This window comes from Pseudophryne corroboree, chromosome 2, assembly GCF_028390025.1.
Source record: "Pseudophryne corroboree isolate aPseCor3 chromosome 2, aPseCor3.hap2, whole genome shotgun sequence".
Taxonomy (NCBI): Eukaryota; Metazoa; Chordata; class Amphibia; order Anura; family Myobatrachidae; genus Pseudophryne; species Pseudophryne corroboree.
In genome coordinates, this window is record NC_086445.1 from 1,028,118,831 (window position 1) to 1,028,133,592 (window position 14,762).

The following is a 14,762-nucleotide window of genomic DNA, read 5'->3' on the forward strand; positions in this document are numbered from 1 at the left end:
ATATATACACTTTGCAAGTCAGTAGAATAATTTATGTAGAGTTATCACAACAATATCTGAGTGCCACTTGTACAATGATGAGGTCATATGTTCCAAGACCCAGCAGTGTCAGTCAGATGCCGCAATGGCTGCATTGGTGCAGACCCTCCAGGCAAGCCCCTGACATGTCCCCTCTGGAGGAGTCTGAGAGGAAGTTACTGCCTGGAGTTGGAAGCCAGGGAGCAGCAGATTATCTCAGTCCTGTCCCGTTATCTGCTGCTGCATGTCAGGACTCCTCTGCCTCCTTCCTCCCCCCCCCCCCCCTGTCATACTACCACCACATCCCCCCACCCCTCACGCACACTGCCAAAAAAACAAGCCCCCCCTCCTTCCTCATTTCCTTAACAGCATTTCCTGAGCTGGATAACCCAGTGATTTGTAAGAAAAGGAGGAAGGAGGAAAAAAAAAAAAAATACAGATAGGTGGAAAAAAAAAAAAAAAGTCATTTGCAGACTTTGGAACTGGCCATGGTGGGTTTTTGAGTGCTAGCTCCTGTGTCTCTGCTGGCCTGGGTGAGGAGGACACTGCCGCTCTGCAGAGGTCTCTGGGCTGGCATTGCTGCTTAGGTGGCAGAGTTGGCACTAGGCTGTGCCCTTCCCTGTCTCTCCAGATGCCAACCTGCCCCCACCCTCCTGCCAGCAGCAGCAGCCGCCTCTGCCGCTCTCCCAGGATGTGATCCCCCATTCCCTTTGCCACACTCAGACCATCCCTGCTTGGTGCCTGCACCCCACCCCTCCCCACACCAAGGGTGACAGCTGATCTCCTGCCTGGAGCTGCCTGCTTTCCATGGAGTGACTTGTTGGAGCTACTGGGACATCTCAGATGCTGACTGGCACCTCTCTGCCCCCCCTTATTCCTCTAATACATAGATATTTGTCTTATTCCCACTGGGAGGGGAGGGGGGCTCCTCTCTGGACCAACTCATGAAGAACAAGGGCGCCAAAGCGAAGCTGAAGAGGAAAGGAGCTTTTGGATGTGATCTGACCGAGTTCCTGGAGACCTCTGGGCAGGATGGTAAGTCAACGTATAGCGACGGCATAAATGCTGACTGCCGGTTTATTAACATTTGCTTATATAGCGCCAGCATATGCCGTTGTGCTTTGCAATAGTGTCAGATCAGAGGAATGTCAGATAACTGCACAGGATGTGATCAGCCTATGTGTCAGCCCTGCAAATGATGCAACTCTTATTACCAAGCCCGGGATAGACCCTGAGATGTGGGTCTGAGTTGCGTTCGGAGCAGTTAGCTGAACCCCCTTTCTCTTAGCTGGGGAGGGGATTAATTCCCAGCACATTGATCTGTCTATTCCTGCGACGGGAACATCTGATTCGCATTAACTGCACAAGTATTTCTGTAAAAAAAAACTGCTTCTAAGGTATCCTTGGGACATTAACTCCTCCGGCACTGGACGCTAATAACCGGACTGTGCCGTTCTTGGTCTCCTGGCAAGGAATCGGTTAACTCAGTGGTTCCCAAACTTTCTTGAATCACAGCGCCCGAGGGTATCGGCAGTTTTTCTCACGGCGCCTCTGGGCCAAAAGTTTCTGATTGAGAAATTCAGAAAAAGATATTAAATTAATTGTGCTGACCTGTCACCCTTAGGGACGGTTGTGTGGGAAATACGCTACTGCGTGACTGGGAGCCACCAGCTCTGGTTTTGCCTATCACATTGACCGTTATTCAGTTATTTGGTCCTGGACCACCACCCCGTGCCCCATGGCGCACAGTTTGGCAACCACTGGGTTAACTGAAGTTGTTACATCTCTCTAGATCAGATAAGAAGGTGCTGGAATTATACAGTGCACTGGGTTATATTACGTTGCAACACTGAGGTATACAGTAGTACAGTAATAAGCCGTGGATTGTGCTTAAAGCAGGTCCTGTCATCTTGATACAGCTATTCAGTGGTATGAGACATTAACCGTGAGAATGCAGCCGCTTCATTCATTCGGAATCAGTAAACCTCACTGAGGCATGAGGCACAGATCGCCTCGTGCCTCCATGATGTCACTAGCAACTAGAGAATTTGGAATATTGGCTGGCGCCCCCACCCCATATGGCCGCCTCCTCTCTAAAGTTGACATGTCGGCTGTAAGGCAGTTGTACGTACCCCCCGGAAGATTGATTCCAGTGAGGAAGCCAGTCATATAAAGCAATGACATAACTCTGCAGTTACCCCTGAGAGGAGTTAGGGCTGTCTAATTACAGTCTGGCTCTCTTGTGTATTTGTTTTGATTGTTGTGCGACTACAAAATGCGGAAACTTTAGTTTTTATGTTCTCGTATAGCGGCGTCTCATCGACCATTTAGTAAATCCCACAAAGTTCCAAAGTAATAGCTGTGATTATTGATCACGTTCAGGACATGTCTGATCGCCTCCTTGCTCCCTGCCCTTAGGCCATGTTATATTCTGAGATAGTAGATAACAGTAATTACAGGCCTTGTAATTGTATGTGATTGATAATTGCAGTGTGTGTGAGATACGTGGCTGTGGCGAGTTCATGGTACTTGTATATGTGATGTAGAAGGAGAACCTCGGCTCAGATCTTTGTTTATAAGCACTTCGCTACCTGGCAGGCCAGTCATTCTGGTTCCCACATTGTGTAAATACTGTGTTTTTGAGGCATATGAGAGCAGGAGCCCTCTCGGACATTAGTCGCTTTGACGTTTCCATGAAAGTGGAGCTAGTCAGTCGTTTCTCAGGCATTTTAATATGAAGCCCAACAGTCCATGTTTTCAGTATTTCCTCAGTAATCCATATATGAAGTGATGTAATAGTTAGGGATAATGACCTAGGTTTTATTTGAAGATTACAGAAACTAGGTGGCCAGTTTAATGGCAATGTTCAGTATTTTAAGTCGTGTTACCCCCAAACTAGCTAGGCTTAAAATGCACATGCTGTAGATTGTCAGTCAGCTGCAGAGGGACTATAAGTCTCATCATCCTCTGCCATGTTTAGTTGGCAATGCATGCAGGTACTTGAGCTGACGAGATGTCACAACAAAAAAGTGACGGTTTTACACTGGGCAACCTCACTCTCATTGGCTCAAGTGAAGCCGGTGGCAGCCATTTTGTGGGTTGAACTAACAAGAAATGCCTCCAGTTGTATTCCTAATTTTTTGTATAATGTTGAGGGTAAATAACATACACTGTAAAATAGTCCAGGGGTTTGTACTTTATCACTGAATATATTTAAATGCTGTGACTTCATTTTATGTCTGTCACAATGCAAGCTATTGTCATCTGTTATTATTAGGCATTTAAGGCTCACTTTAGTCCCCTTCACAGGAAGTCTGATGTGTATAGGATAAATTCTTCCCCCATTGACCAAACTCTTCCGTCGGCTAATTTGGACTCCACTCCAGCATCCGGTCGGTTTCCTCAAATAACTGTAAGAATACCCGGCCAGGCCTCCCCTGAATTACGTGCACAGGTGCTGCTGTAGAGTGGAATCATACTGGCCTACTCTCCCGGAACGGCCGGGAGGCTCCCGAAAATCGTATAGCATTCCGGCTGCCGGGAAATGTGGGCCAGTCTCCCAGAGCTAGTCTCCACCGCCGGGCCACACTCGCAGCCACCGGCACCCTCCGGCAAACGAAAGGGGGGCAGATTAAACGATTTGCGCTGAATCACATCATCGTAGCCCCACCTTGGGGGAATCCGGGCATTACAAGCCTTGGGACATACTTGCCTACCTGACCCTCTCCATGAGGGAGAAAATGCTCTGTTCCTGGACTTTCCTGGTAATGTATGATTGCCATCACCTGTGGTGAAACACCTTTCTTATCAATTACCTATCTCACCACAGGTGATGGCAATCATACATTACCAGGAAAGTGCAGGAACAGAGCATTTTCTCCCTCATGGAGAGGGTCAGGTAGGCAAGTATGCCTTGGGATGATGCATCAATGCCCTCGTCCACCTATGACGATGCCACACATACTCTTGCACCAACCTGGCGCAGCAGTGGGAAAGTCGTTAAGTATGAGTTGAATGTATGCTTGTTTGCAGAGTGTATCTTGCGTAAAATCGCGTTGTGCATGCTCCCTAAATGATCGCTTGCAAGGGAACAGTGAATAGTCTCTTCTGTAGTACGGTACGTTCTATCCATTGGCGGTCTTTGTACTGATGGTCTTTGTGTTGGTGGCTTTCATGGACTGATCAGCTGGGTACTTACAGCTGTCTCATGCCTGGAGGGCGACCTCAGGAGCGGCATTATGGATCCACCATCAGTTTAGAGTCTCTGCCTTTGATGTGCTCATATCTATAATTTATTTATGCAGCACTTAATTGATTTTCCCCCTGTTTTAGACTATGCTGCTCACAGACAAGCCCTTTCATATTATATCTGATTGTATATCCAATAATCTAAATTACTTGAGCTAACCTTGGCTCTGAGATGTACGGGAAAACAGGAATATCTGTCATTTGCCTTTGTCTGCCTGAGATATGTGTTCATTCGCCGCTAAGCTCCCAATACCCCTATAATGCTTATACCAAGGGGAAGAGGGCCTGTCTGTACAGTGCCGTGGACACCCACAAGTGGGAATAGCCCCTGTTAGCCGGCATTCCGGCTGGCGGTATTACCAGCGGTCGGGATTCCGGCGTCGGTATCCTAACCCGACTGCCGGAATATCAACTGCATCCCCCCTGTAGCGGTCTGCATAGATACAGCAGGCCTTCCCATTGGTTGGCAATACATAAAGCAACACCTCACTCTCTGCAAATGGGAGAAGCCAGAGGCAAGTGCGCAGGCAGACTCATCAGACAATCTTGTAGTGTGAAAAGAAATCTCACATTGTCACATAGAACAAAACAAATAAACACATAGCGGAGTCCTGCGTGGGTTTTTAGGCAACAGGATTAAGCACCTGTGTCTCCTCCACTGTTTTAGAGCTACAAGACATGCTGGTACTTGCAGTTCCACAACAGCTTGAAAGTCAGAAGTTGTCTGATGCTTTTGTACCCCTGAAACTCATGAGATTACTTTCAACTGCAACTTTTACGGTCTTCGGCATAGAACTTGGCAGCTGCAGAGGACGGAGACGGCCGGACGGGCACCAAATGCTGGTAGCACCTATTAATCTGTCACCAGGCTGTCAGTAGCCAGTCACGCATCGCAGGGTCCCAGAAAGTGAGACTGAGCATCCTCTTGCTATTGTTGTTGGTGGAGGGACTGTAGTCCCTACTGAAATAGCAGCAGGAATTTGGGGTAATGGCTCCCACATGTCAGGGGGAAAGCAGCAGAGTCAGGACAGCCATCTGTTTCCCACCTGCCCTTCTCCGCTCACCCTCTTCATCAGAGCAGGAATAGAGACGGGTCTGTTCTGCGCCTCGCAGGGTGTCTGATCAGCAGCCAAATCCAATTCATGTTTGTGCCTGTACCACTTGCTCCATTTCCTAGACAAATGGACTCGGAGACACGTGTGCGCTGGTACAGGGGGAATGCATTCATTGCTGCGTCATTAATCTCAGCTTTTACCATCCGGGCGCTACAGCTGGCACTCAGATGCATTCCGCAGGCTGGCTATAAGGGGAAATCGCACAAATGGAAAGAGGATGTTATAATAAGAGACCCTATGGCTTCAGCAGGCGATAACACGTTTATAGTGTGCTAGGAAGGCTTGCTCACAAGGTAGGTGCATGCCGTCATGTACAGATGTGCTGCCCCGTATAATGAACAGAGGGTTTTACGCCCTCCAACGACTTTTTCTGTCTGTGTTGGATAATGTTTCATACAGTATGTGAGGGAACAAAAAATAAGCCGTTCTGCCTGGATGATATAAAGCTGTGTGCTTACTTTTGATTTTTTTTACGCCGCTATGAAAAGATGAGGTGGGCACGACTTTGGTGGCGCTAGACTCCCCTAGTGACGCCATTTACATAGGGGTATATTTACTAAGGTGCAGGGATTATAGAAGTGGAGATGTTGCCCATAGCGACCCATCAGAATCTATTGATCATTTATCTAGCACCTTGTAGAAGATAATAGCTAGAATCTGGTTGCTACGGGTAACATCTTCACTTCTATAAACCCGCACCTTAGTGATATATATATACCCCATAGAGAGACAGATTCTGAGTCAGGAAGAAATGTGGACGGATTCCGCAGATGACTGTAAACTGCGCAAGAGCCGCAGAAAGCAGCCGCAGACTGCGAGTGCGCCGTACTGTGCACTGGCACATGGATGGAGATGGAAGAAGCGGACAGCTGGACCCATCCATTGATACAGGTTTCTTTGGTGAAATGGGCGTTTCCGGGCGGGTACAGATCTGTCTCATGCAAGTGTTGTAAGTATGCAGGCCGACTTCCATTCTCTTCTGGAGAATGTGGACGGAGAAGGGACTCCTGTTTCAGACGGGTCTATTGCAGTCACCATGTGGTAGGGCTCTAGATCCCGATACAACTGATGATAGCTGTGGATGGGAAAATAGTGGGCGGCGTGGCCCCCACATAAAGTCAGACGGATTATCTGCCTAGACGGGTGGATACTTGCATTAGCATACGGTAGTAAGCAGTCAGACGATCAGCACAGCGGCCGCAGATGCGTCCAAACCAGCTCAGGAGTGTGCAGTGCATGGAGTATGATGAGATGATTTATGACATCCCGTCATATTCACACTCATTTTGCAAGGTGATATCTTGTCTCCAGAACACTCGGCTTCTTGGAAAAGCCTCGGCGAAATGCGTATCGCATTTTCTCCCTTGTGTGTACATTTGTGTGCTCAAAGGACCCTCCATTTCACCACAAACCCCAGCCACCACGGGAATTACTATTAGGTACTCTCATTAGGCTGTTCCCTGGCTTTACTACCCTGCACATGGGTAATTAGCCTGACGAACCCTGACAAATGTTTGTAGCACTTACCTTTTTTCCACTGTGTATTGCTTGAAAACTCTCATCCACCGCTTATGCATATAAGGGAAAGCTGATTTTTCGCGAATATTAGAGCTTAAACTCTTTATTTTTACTTAATCTGTATTTATTATTAAGGCCCAGAAATGTTTAACCGTGAGAAATATTGGGGGTCATTCCGAGTTGTTCGCTCGCAAGCGGATTTTAGCAGATTTGCTCATGCTAAGCCGCCGCCTACTGGGAGTGAATCTTAGCATCTTAAAATTGCGAACGATGTATTCGCAATATTGCGATTACACACCTTGTAGCAGTTTCTGAGTAGCTCCAGACTTACTCGGCATCTGCGATCATTTCAGTGCTTGTCGTTCCTGGTTTGACGTCACAAACACACCCAGCGTTCGCCCAGACACTCCCCCGTTTCTCCGGCCACTCCTGCGTTTTTTCCGGAAACGGTTGCGTTTTTTCCCACACGCCCATAAAACGGCCTGTTTCCGCCCAGTAACACCCATTTCCTGTCAATCACATTACGATCGCCAGAACGAAGAAAAAGCCGTGAGTAAAAATCCTAACTGCATAGCAAATTTACTTGGCGCAGTCGCAGTGCGGACATTGCGCATGCGCATTAAGCGGAAAATCGCTGCGATGCGAAGATTTTTACCGAGCGAACAACTCGGAATGACCCCCATTGTATTGTATATTGAGGTAGTTTTCAAGGAAATATTGTAACTCCGTAGTTGAACCATTATCTTCTTTCTAAGTCTTGTGACTGGGTGGTCTTCAGTTTGCCGGCTGTCGGGATCCCGGCGCACAGTATACCGGCGCCAGAATCCTGACAGCTGGCATACCAACACTTTTACTCCCTCTTGGGGGTCCGCGACCCCCCCTGGAGGGAGAATAAACACCGTGCCCGCAGTATGGCGAGCGCAGCGAGCCCGCAAGGGGCTCATTTGTGCTCGCCACGCTGTCGGGATCCCGGCACCGGTATGCTGGTCGCTGGGAGCCCGGCCGCCGGCATACCATACTACACCCGTAATTTGTAAGGTGCTGCGGACTCTTTGTGACGCCCTATAAATGCAGCATGGTCAGTCATCCCTAACAGGCGCCATTCTTCTAAATATCAGACTTGAGAGGGGCGTTCTCTGTGCAGTGGTGTGCGGAATGCCGGGATATGCTGCAGCTGAGCCTGTAGTTTATCATGCTGGTTCTGCTCTATAGCAGCTATGGCCATGCAGCACCACAGATTCCTAATAACAAAATATATATATTTTGGCTGAAAACCCCCCTTTGAGTCAGTTACAGTTGATGTCTGACTCCCCCCCCCCCCCCTCCTTCTGTGTTCATTACAATACACTTGGCAGGTAACTGGTATACTGTCAGTGTATTACTTTGTTGCAGCAGTGAGAGATATAATGTAAGTGTATGGGCTTGTGCACACATGCCCCCTGACAAGAGTCATGTCATGCTCAGTGTATCCTAACCGCCTTCAGTGCTCATGTGTACAAGGCCTGCAGCCGGATCATTGCATACTAATACTCGTCAGAGACTTGCAGATCATCGTTATCAGTTGCTAAAGATAAGTTTTCATATTGTGAAGTCCCCAATTGGCCTCAGTGTGCACTTCTGCAGAAGTCCTGGGAATAGGGGTGTGTGAGATAAGGTGATGCACAGCTTACACTAGAGCCTTCTCACCCGGCCGCCTCCTACGCTGGACATACACACACACACTACTGTATATTCATTCCAAGGACAGACATCTGTTGTCTAGGCTGGAAATGAAGGAGGGGGGCCCGCAGCAAATAGTACCCTGTGTGCAGCAGGATATAGGATGTCATGTGCTATCCAGACTGTGAGGGACATGTACTAAGCAGTGATAAAAATGGAGAAGTGACCCAGTGGAGAAGTTGCCCGTGGCAACCACTCAGCATTGATGTAATATTTAGAATTTGCATACTATAAAAGTATACAGAGCAGCTGATTGGTTGCCATGGGCAACTTTTCCACTGGCTCACTTCTTCACTTTTATCACTGCTTAGTACATGTCCCCCTGTGTCTTTAATGCATTGCACAGTTACAGAAATGTGTGCTAATTAACGTAAGGGCATACTGGCACAAACCAATAGAAACCAGTTAATGATAAGCTTTGCTTGGTCCATGCGCGGAAGAGTAATTAGAGCAGCATATGGTTGCCGGGAGTTATTGCACTGGCTGTGTTGCTAAACTACCCAGGGGCCTATTGTGGAAAGCGGAGGAGGTGTGGCCAGTGCTGTGTGGGTGTGACCAGTGTCATGTGGGTGCGGGCAGTATTGTATGGGTGTTTGGGTGTGTCCAGTGCCGTGTGCATACCTCCCAACTTTTCATACTTCCAAGGAGGGACACACGCACGGCAAAGCCGCACGCACTCACGAAAAGGGGTGTGGCCTAAGAAAATGGGGCGTGGCTTCGCGGAGGACCTGCGATCGCGAGTCACGCCCCCGTTTTCGTCACTGAGGGGGCCTGCCCAGCGCCCTGTGAGCCGCTGGCATGCCCTCTCTCCCTCTGACTCCCGTGTCTATTCACCGCTGCTCTGCTAAGCAGGGCAGCGAGTGCAGGAGCCTCCCAACTGCCCCCCCCCCCCCCCCCCACCGTGGGACATTGCGGCCCGCGGGTGGGACAGCGGGACAGTCCCCAAAAAACGGGACTGTCCCGCGAAAATCGGGACAGTTGGGAGGTATGCCGTGTGGGTGTGGTCAGTGCCATGTGGGTGTGCCCAGTGTTGTGTGGATGTGGCCGGTGCCATGTGGGTGTGGTCAGTGCCATGTGGGTGTGGTCAGTGCCATGTGGGTGTGGCCAGTGCCGTATAGGAAGCTGTAGTTCCATCTGCCCCATTGTTAATCTAGCCCTGGAACTACCAAAACTTATCTATAAACAGCAATTGTTTTAGTTTAGTTGGACAGCAAACTACATGGCTCAGATTTATCAAGCCTTGGAGAGTGGTAAATTGCACAGTGATAAAATCAACCAATCAGCTTCTAGTTGTCATTTTTCAAACACAACCTGTAACATGGCAGTTAGGAGCTGATTGGCTGGCGCTTTATCACCGTGCAATGTATCACTCTCCAAGGCTTGATAAAACTAGGCCCATATGAGCATAGCGCGTTATTATTACACATCATGTTACAACAGCGTGGTCTTGAGGTTCACTGTGGAGAATCTGGGGACACATCTTGCAGAGGGATCTCTGTATGGGCACAGCTCGGTACGTAACCATGCCGCCAGGACTTTTCTTCTACATGCTATTGCCCCGTTGCCACCCAGTAATGGGCATACAGCTGTATGTGAGAACCAAGTTGCAGGCTGCTGGTGAATACTCTGAGGCGTTCGCAGCCTATGACGGACGCGCAGATTGCAAGAAATTGCTTGCTGCACCCCCAATTGGAAGTGCGCGCAAACCGGATCCGAGCTCTAGCTGACGAGGGATGTCTAGAACAGGAAGTGGAAGAGGATTAGGAAGGGACACTTGACACAAATTGGTGAGCTGGGGTTGGAATAATGACCATAAAATTCAATGTTTTTCTATAGAAGTGAAAATACGCTCAGCGTTCCTAACTGAGGTTCCTAACTCTGCATTACTGATCAGAGCTGCCTCCTGGGATGCTGTATTCCATCATCTCAACATCATCGGCCGGCCGCCACAAATCCTACACAGAGGCCAGGAAATCTCCTTCCTCTGGCGGAGATTCTGGCCTCTTTCCTCCCTCGCAATTCCGGCAACACGCCTCCGTTTTAAGAAACGGAGGTCATCGCTGCCCCCTCTCATGATTATCACTGAGAGTCTGATGCTGTCCTGCCTCTGCCGTCCCAGGCACAGTACAGGCTCTGCACGTGCGCTAAGTACCGAACATGGGTACTTTGCGGCATACGCTGCAGATCCCTCAAGACCTGAACGATAATCATTACATATTCATACTGCTCAACAGGCATGAAGTACCAGGGCAGAATGACCCACAAAGCCATCGCGCAGATGTTGTAACGCCAAGGAGCCCGCGTCGGCCTGAACGCTGCACACTCTGTACTTTCCTCACCAGAGACAATATAGAGGCTGCACAATAAATGCCAGATGTTCTCGCTCAGGGAGGAACGGAAACAAATAGCCGCTATAAAGCGTGTTGACTCAGCATCGAGTGGTGTTATTTGTACTGCAGCGACTTGCGTCATATCTGCCGTGTTTCTGTCTGGAAGTGATTAGGGTAATAAGGGTGACTTGGTGAGACGCCTTGTACCACGATAACTGGATATACCAGCGATAAGCCCCAGAGAGGCCCTGACGGTAGTAACGGGGGGACGGGGGAGATGTGTGCATCCTGCAGTTATTATTGCTCGGTTCCTGCTAATAAGATTTTGGCAAAAATTATTTGGAACGTTTTCCAGTCCTCACCAGGAGTCACACCCAGTGATCACTGGGATATGCTCCCCCCTTTCAATGAAGTCACTTTCTACACATGGAAAACTCATAATCCACTTTCTGCAGGAGGGAGGTGGAAGGGAACGTGTATTGCGTGATTCAAAACCAAAGGGGATCACGTATATGCAGCTCTTGCCAAGGAACATCTCTCCACCTGTCTGCTCAACTACCACTCCCAGCATGCCCAGTCGGCTTGCTTCATGCATGCAGGGATCTCAAGTTTAAAATCGCTTGAGAGCCACATTAATCTATCAAGACAGGTGTGGGAATGTTCTGTTACACGACAGGTGTGGGAATGTTCTGTTACACGACAGGTGTGGGAATGTTCTGTTACAAGACAGGTGTGGGAATGTTCTGTTACAAGACAGGTGTGGGAATGTTCTGTTACACGACAGGTGTGGGAATGTTCTGTTACACGACAGGTGTGGGAATGTTCTGTTACACGACAGGTGTGGGAATGTTCTGTTACACGACAGGTGTGGGAATGTTCTGTTACAAGACAGGTGTGGGAATGTTCTGTTACAAGACAGGTGTGGGAATGTTCTGTTACACGACAGGTGTGGGAATGTTCTGTTACACGACAGGTGTGGGAATGTTCTGTTACACGACAGGTGTGGGAATGTTCTGTTACACGACAGGTGTGGGAATGTTCTGTTACACGACAGGTGTGGGAATGTTCTGTTACACGACAGGTGTGGGAATGTTCTGTTACAAGACAGGTGTGGGAATGTTCTGTTACAAGACAGGTGTGGGAATGTTCTGTTACAAGACAGGTGTGGGAATGTTCTGTTACACGACAGGTGTGGGAATGTTCTGTTACAAGACAGGTGTGGGAATGTTCTGTTACACGACAGGTGTGGGAATGTTCTGTTACAAGACAGGTGTGGGAATGTTCTGTTACAAGACAGGTGTGGGAATGTTCTGTTACACGACAGGTGTGGGAATGTTCTGTTACACGACAGGTGTGGGAATGTTCTGTTACAAGACAGGTGTGGGAATGTTCTGTTACAAGACAGGTGTGGGAATGTTCTGTTACAAGACAGGTGTGGGAATGTTCTGTTACAAGACAGGTGTGGGAATGTTCTGTTACACGACAGGTGTGGAAATGTTCTGTTACAAGACAGGTGTGGGAATGTTCTGTTACAAGACAGGTGTGGGAATGTTCTGTTACACGACAGGTGTGGGAATGTTCTGTTACACGACAGGTGTGGGAATGTTCTGTTACACGACAGGTGTGGGAATGTTCTGTTACAAGACAGGTGTGGGAATGTTCTGTTACAAGACAGGTGTGGGAATGTTCTGTTACACGACAGGTGTGGGAATGTTCTGTTACACGACAGGTGTGGGAATGTTCTGTTACACGACAGGTGTGGGAATGTTCTGTTACAAGACAGGTGTGGGAATGTTCTGTTACACGACAGGTGTGGGAATGTTCTGTTACACGACAGGTGTGGGAATGTTCTGTTACAAGACAGGTGTGGGAATGTTCTGTTACAAGACAGGTGTGGGAATGTTCTGTTACACGACAGGTGTGGGAATGTTCTGTTACACGACAGGTGTGGGAATGTTCTGTTACACGACAGGTGTGGGAATGTTCTGTTACAAGACAGGTGTGGGAATGTTCTGTTACAAGACAGGTGTGGGAATGTTCTGTTACAAGACAGGTGTGGGAATGTTCTGTTACACGACAGGTGTGGGAATGTTCTGTTACACGACAGGTGTGGGAATGTTCTGTTACAAGACAGGTGTGGGAATGTTCTGTTACACAACAGGTGTGGGAATGTTCTGTTACAAGACAGGTGTGGGAATGTTCTGTTACAAGACAGGTGTGGGAATGTTCTGTTACACGACAGGTGTGGGAATGTTCTGTTACAAGACAGGTGTGGGAATGTTCTGTTACACGACAGGTGTGGGAATGTTCTGTTACACGACAGGTGTGGGAATGTTCTGTTACAAGACAGGTGTGGGAATGTTCTGTTACAAGACAGGTGTGGGAATGTTCTGTTACAAGACAGGTGTGGGAATGTTCTGTTACAAGACAGGTGTGGGAATGTTCTGTTACACGACAGGTGTGGGAATGTTCTGTTACAAGACAGGTGTGGGAATGTTCTGTTACACGACAGGTGTGGGAATGTTCTGTTACACGACAGGTGTGGGAATGTTCTGTTACACGACAGGTGTGGGAATGTTCTGTTACACGACAGGTGTGGGAATGTTCTGTTACAAGACAGGTGTGGGAATGTTCTGTTACAAGACAGGTGTGGGAATGTTCTGTTATACGACAGGTGTGGGAATGTTCTGTTACAAGACAGGTGTGGGAATGTTCTGTTACAAGACAGGTGTGGGAATGTTCTGTTACACGACAGGTGTGGGAATGTTCTGTTACACGACAGGTGTGGGAATGTTCTGTTACACGACAGGTGTGGGAATGTTCTGTTACACGACAGGTGTGGGAATGTTCTGTTACAAGACAGGTGTGGGAATGTTCTGTTACAAGACAGGTGTGGGAATGTTCTGTTACAAGACAGGTGTGGGAATGTGCTGTTACACGACAGGTGTGGGAATGTTCTGTTACAAGACAGGTGTGGGAATGTTCTGTTACAAGACAGGTGTGGGAATGTTCTGTTACAAGACAGGTGTGGGAATGTTCTGTTACACGACAGGTGTGGGAATGTTCTGTTACACGACAGGTGTGGGAATGTTCTGTTACACGACAGGTGTGGGAATGTTCTGTTACACGACAGGTGTGGGAATGTTCTGTTACACGACAGGTGTGGGAATGTTCTGTTACAAGACAGGTGTGGGAATGTTCTGTTACAAGACAGGTGTGGGAATGTTCTGTTACACGACAGGTGTGGGAATGTTCTGTTACACGACAGGTGTGGGAATGTTCTGTTACACGACAGGTGTGGGAATGTTCTGTTACAAGACAGGTGTGGGAATGTTCTGTTACAAGACAGGTGTGGGAATGTTCTGTTACAAGACAGGTGTGGGAATGTTCTGTTACAAGACAGGTGTGGGAATGTTCTGTTACACGACAGGTGTGGGAATGTTCTGTTACACGACAGGTGTGGGAATGTTCTGTTACACGACAGGTGTGGGAATGTTCTGTTACACGACAGGTGTGGGAATGTTCTGTTACAAGACAGGTGTGGGAATGTTCTGCTACACGACAGGTGTGGGAATGTTCTGTTACACGACAGGTGTGGGAATGTTCTGTTACACGACAGGTGTGGGAATGTTCTGTTACAAGACAGGTGTGGGAATGTGCTGTTACACAACAGGGCCTAATTCAGACCTGATCGTAGCAGCAAATTTGTAAGCTAATGGGCAAAACCGTGTGCATAATTCAGACCTGACCAGTGCTGTGCGTTTTCGCACAGCAGCCGATCAGGTCTGAACTGCGCAGGCACCGCAGTGCGCTG

At 48.4% G+C, this 14,762-nt stretch overlaps 1 protein-coding gene across 1 annotated transcript in view; it reads left to right on the forward strand.

Moving 5' to 3' along the window:
* The first annotated feature begins 381 nt into the window (after positions 1-381).
* Positions 382-14,762, forward strand: part of ARHGAP31 (Rho GTPase activating protein 31) — a 207,781-nt gene continuing 193,400 nt past the window's right edge. Inside the window, exon 1 of the mRNA XM_063956769.1 lies at positions 382-1,053. Coding sequence (XP_063812839.1) covers positions 963-1,053 — 91 coding nt within the window. The 5' untranslated portion in view covers positions 382-962. The remainder of the gene's footprint in view (positions 1,054-14,762) is intronic.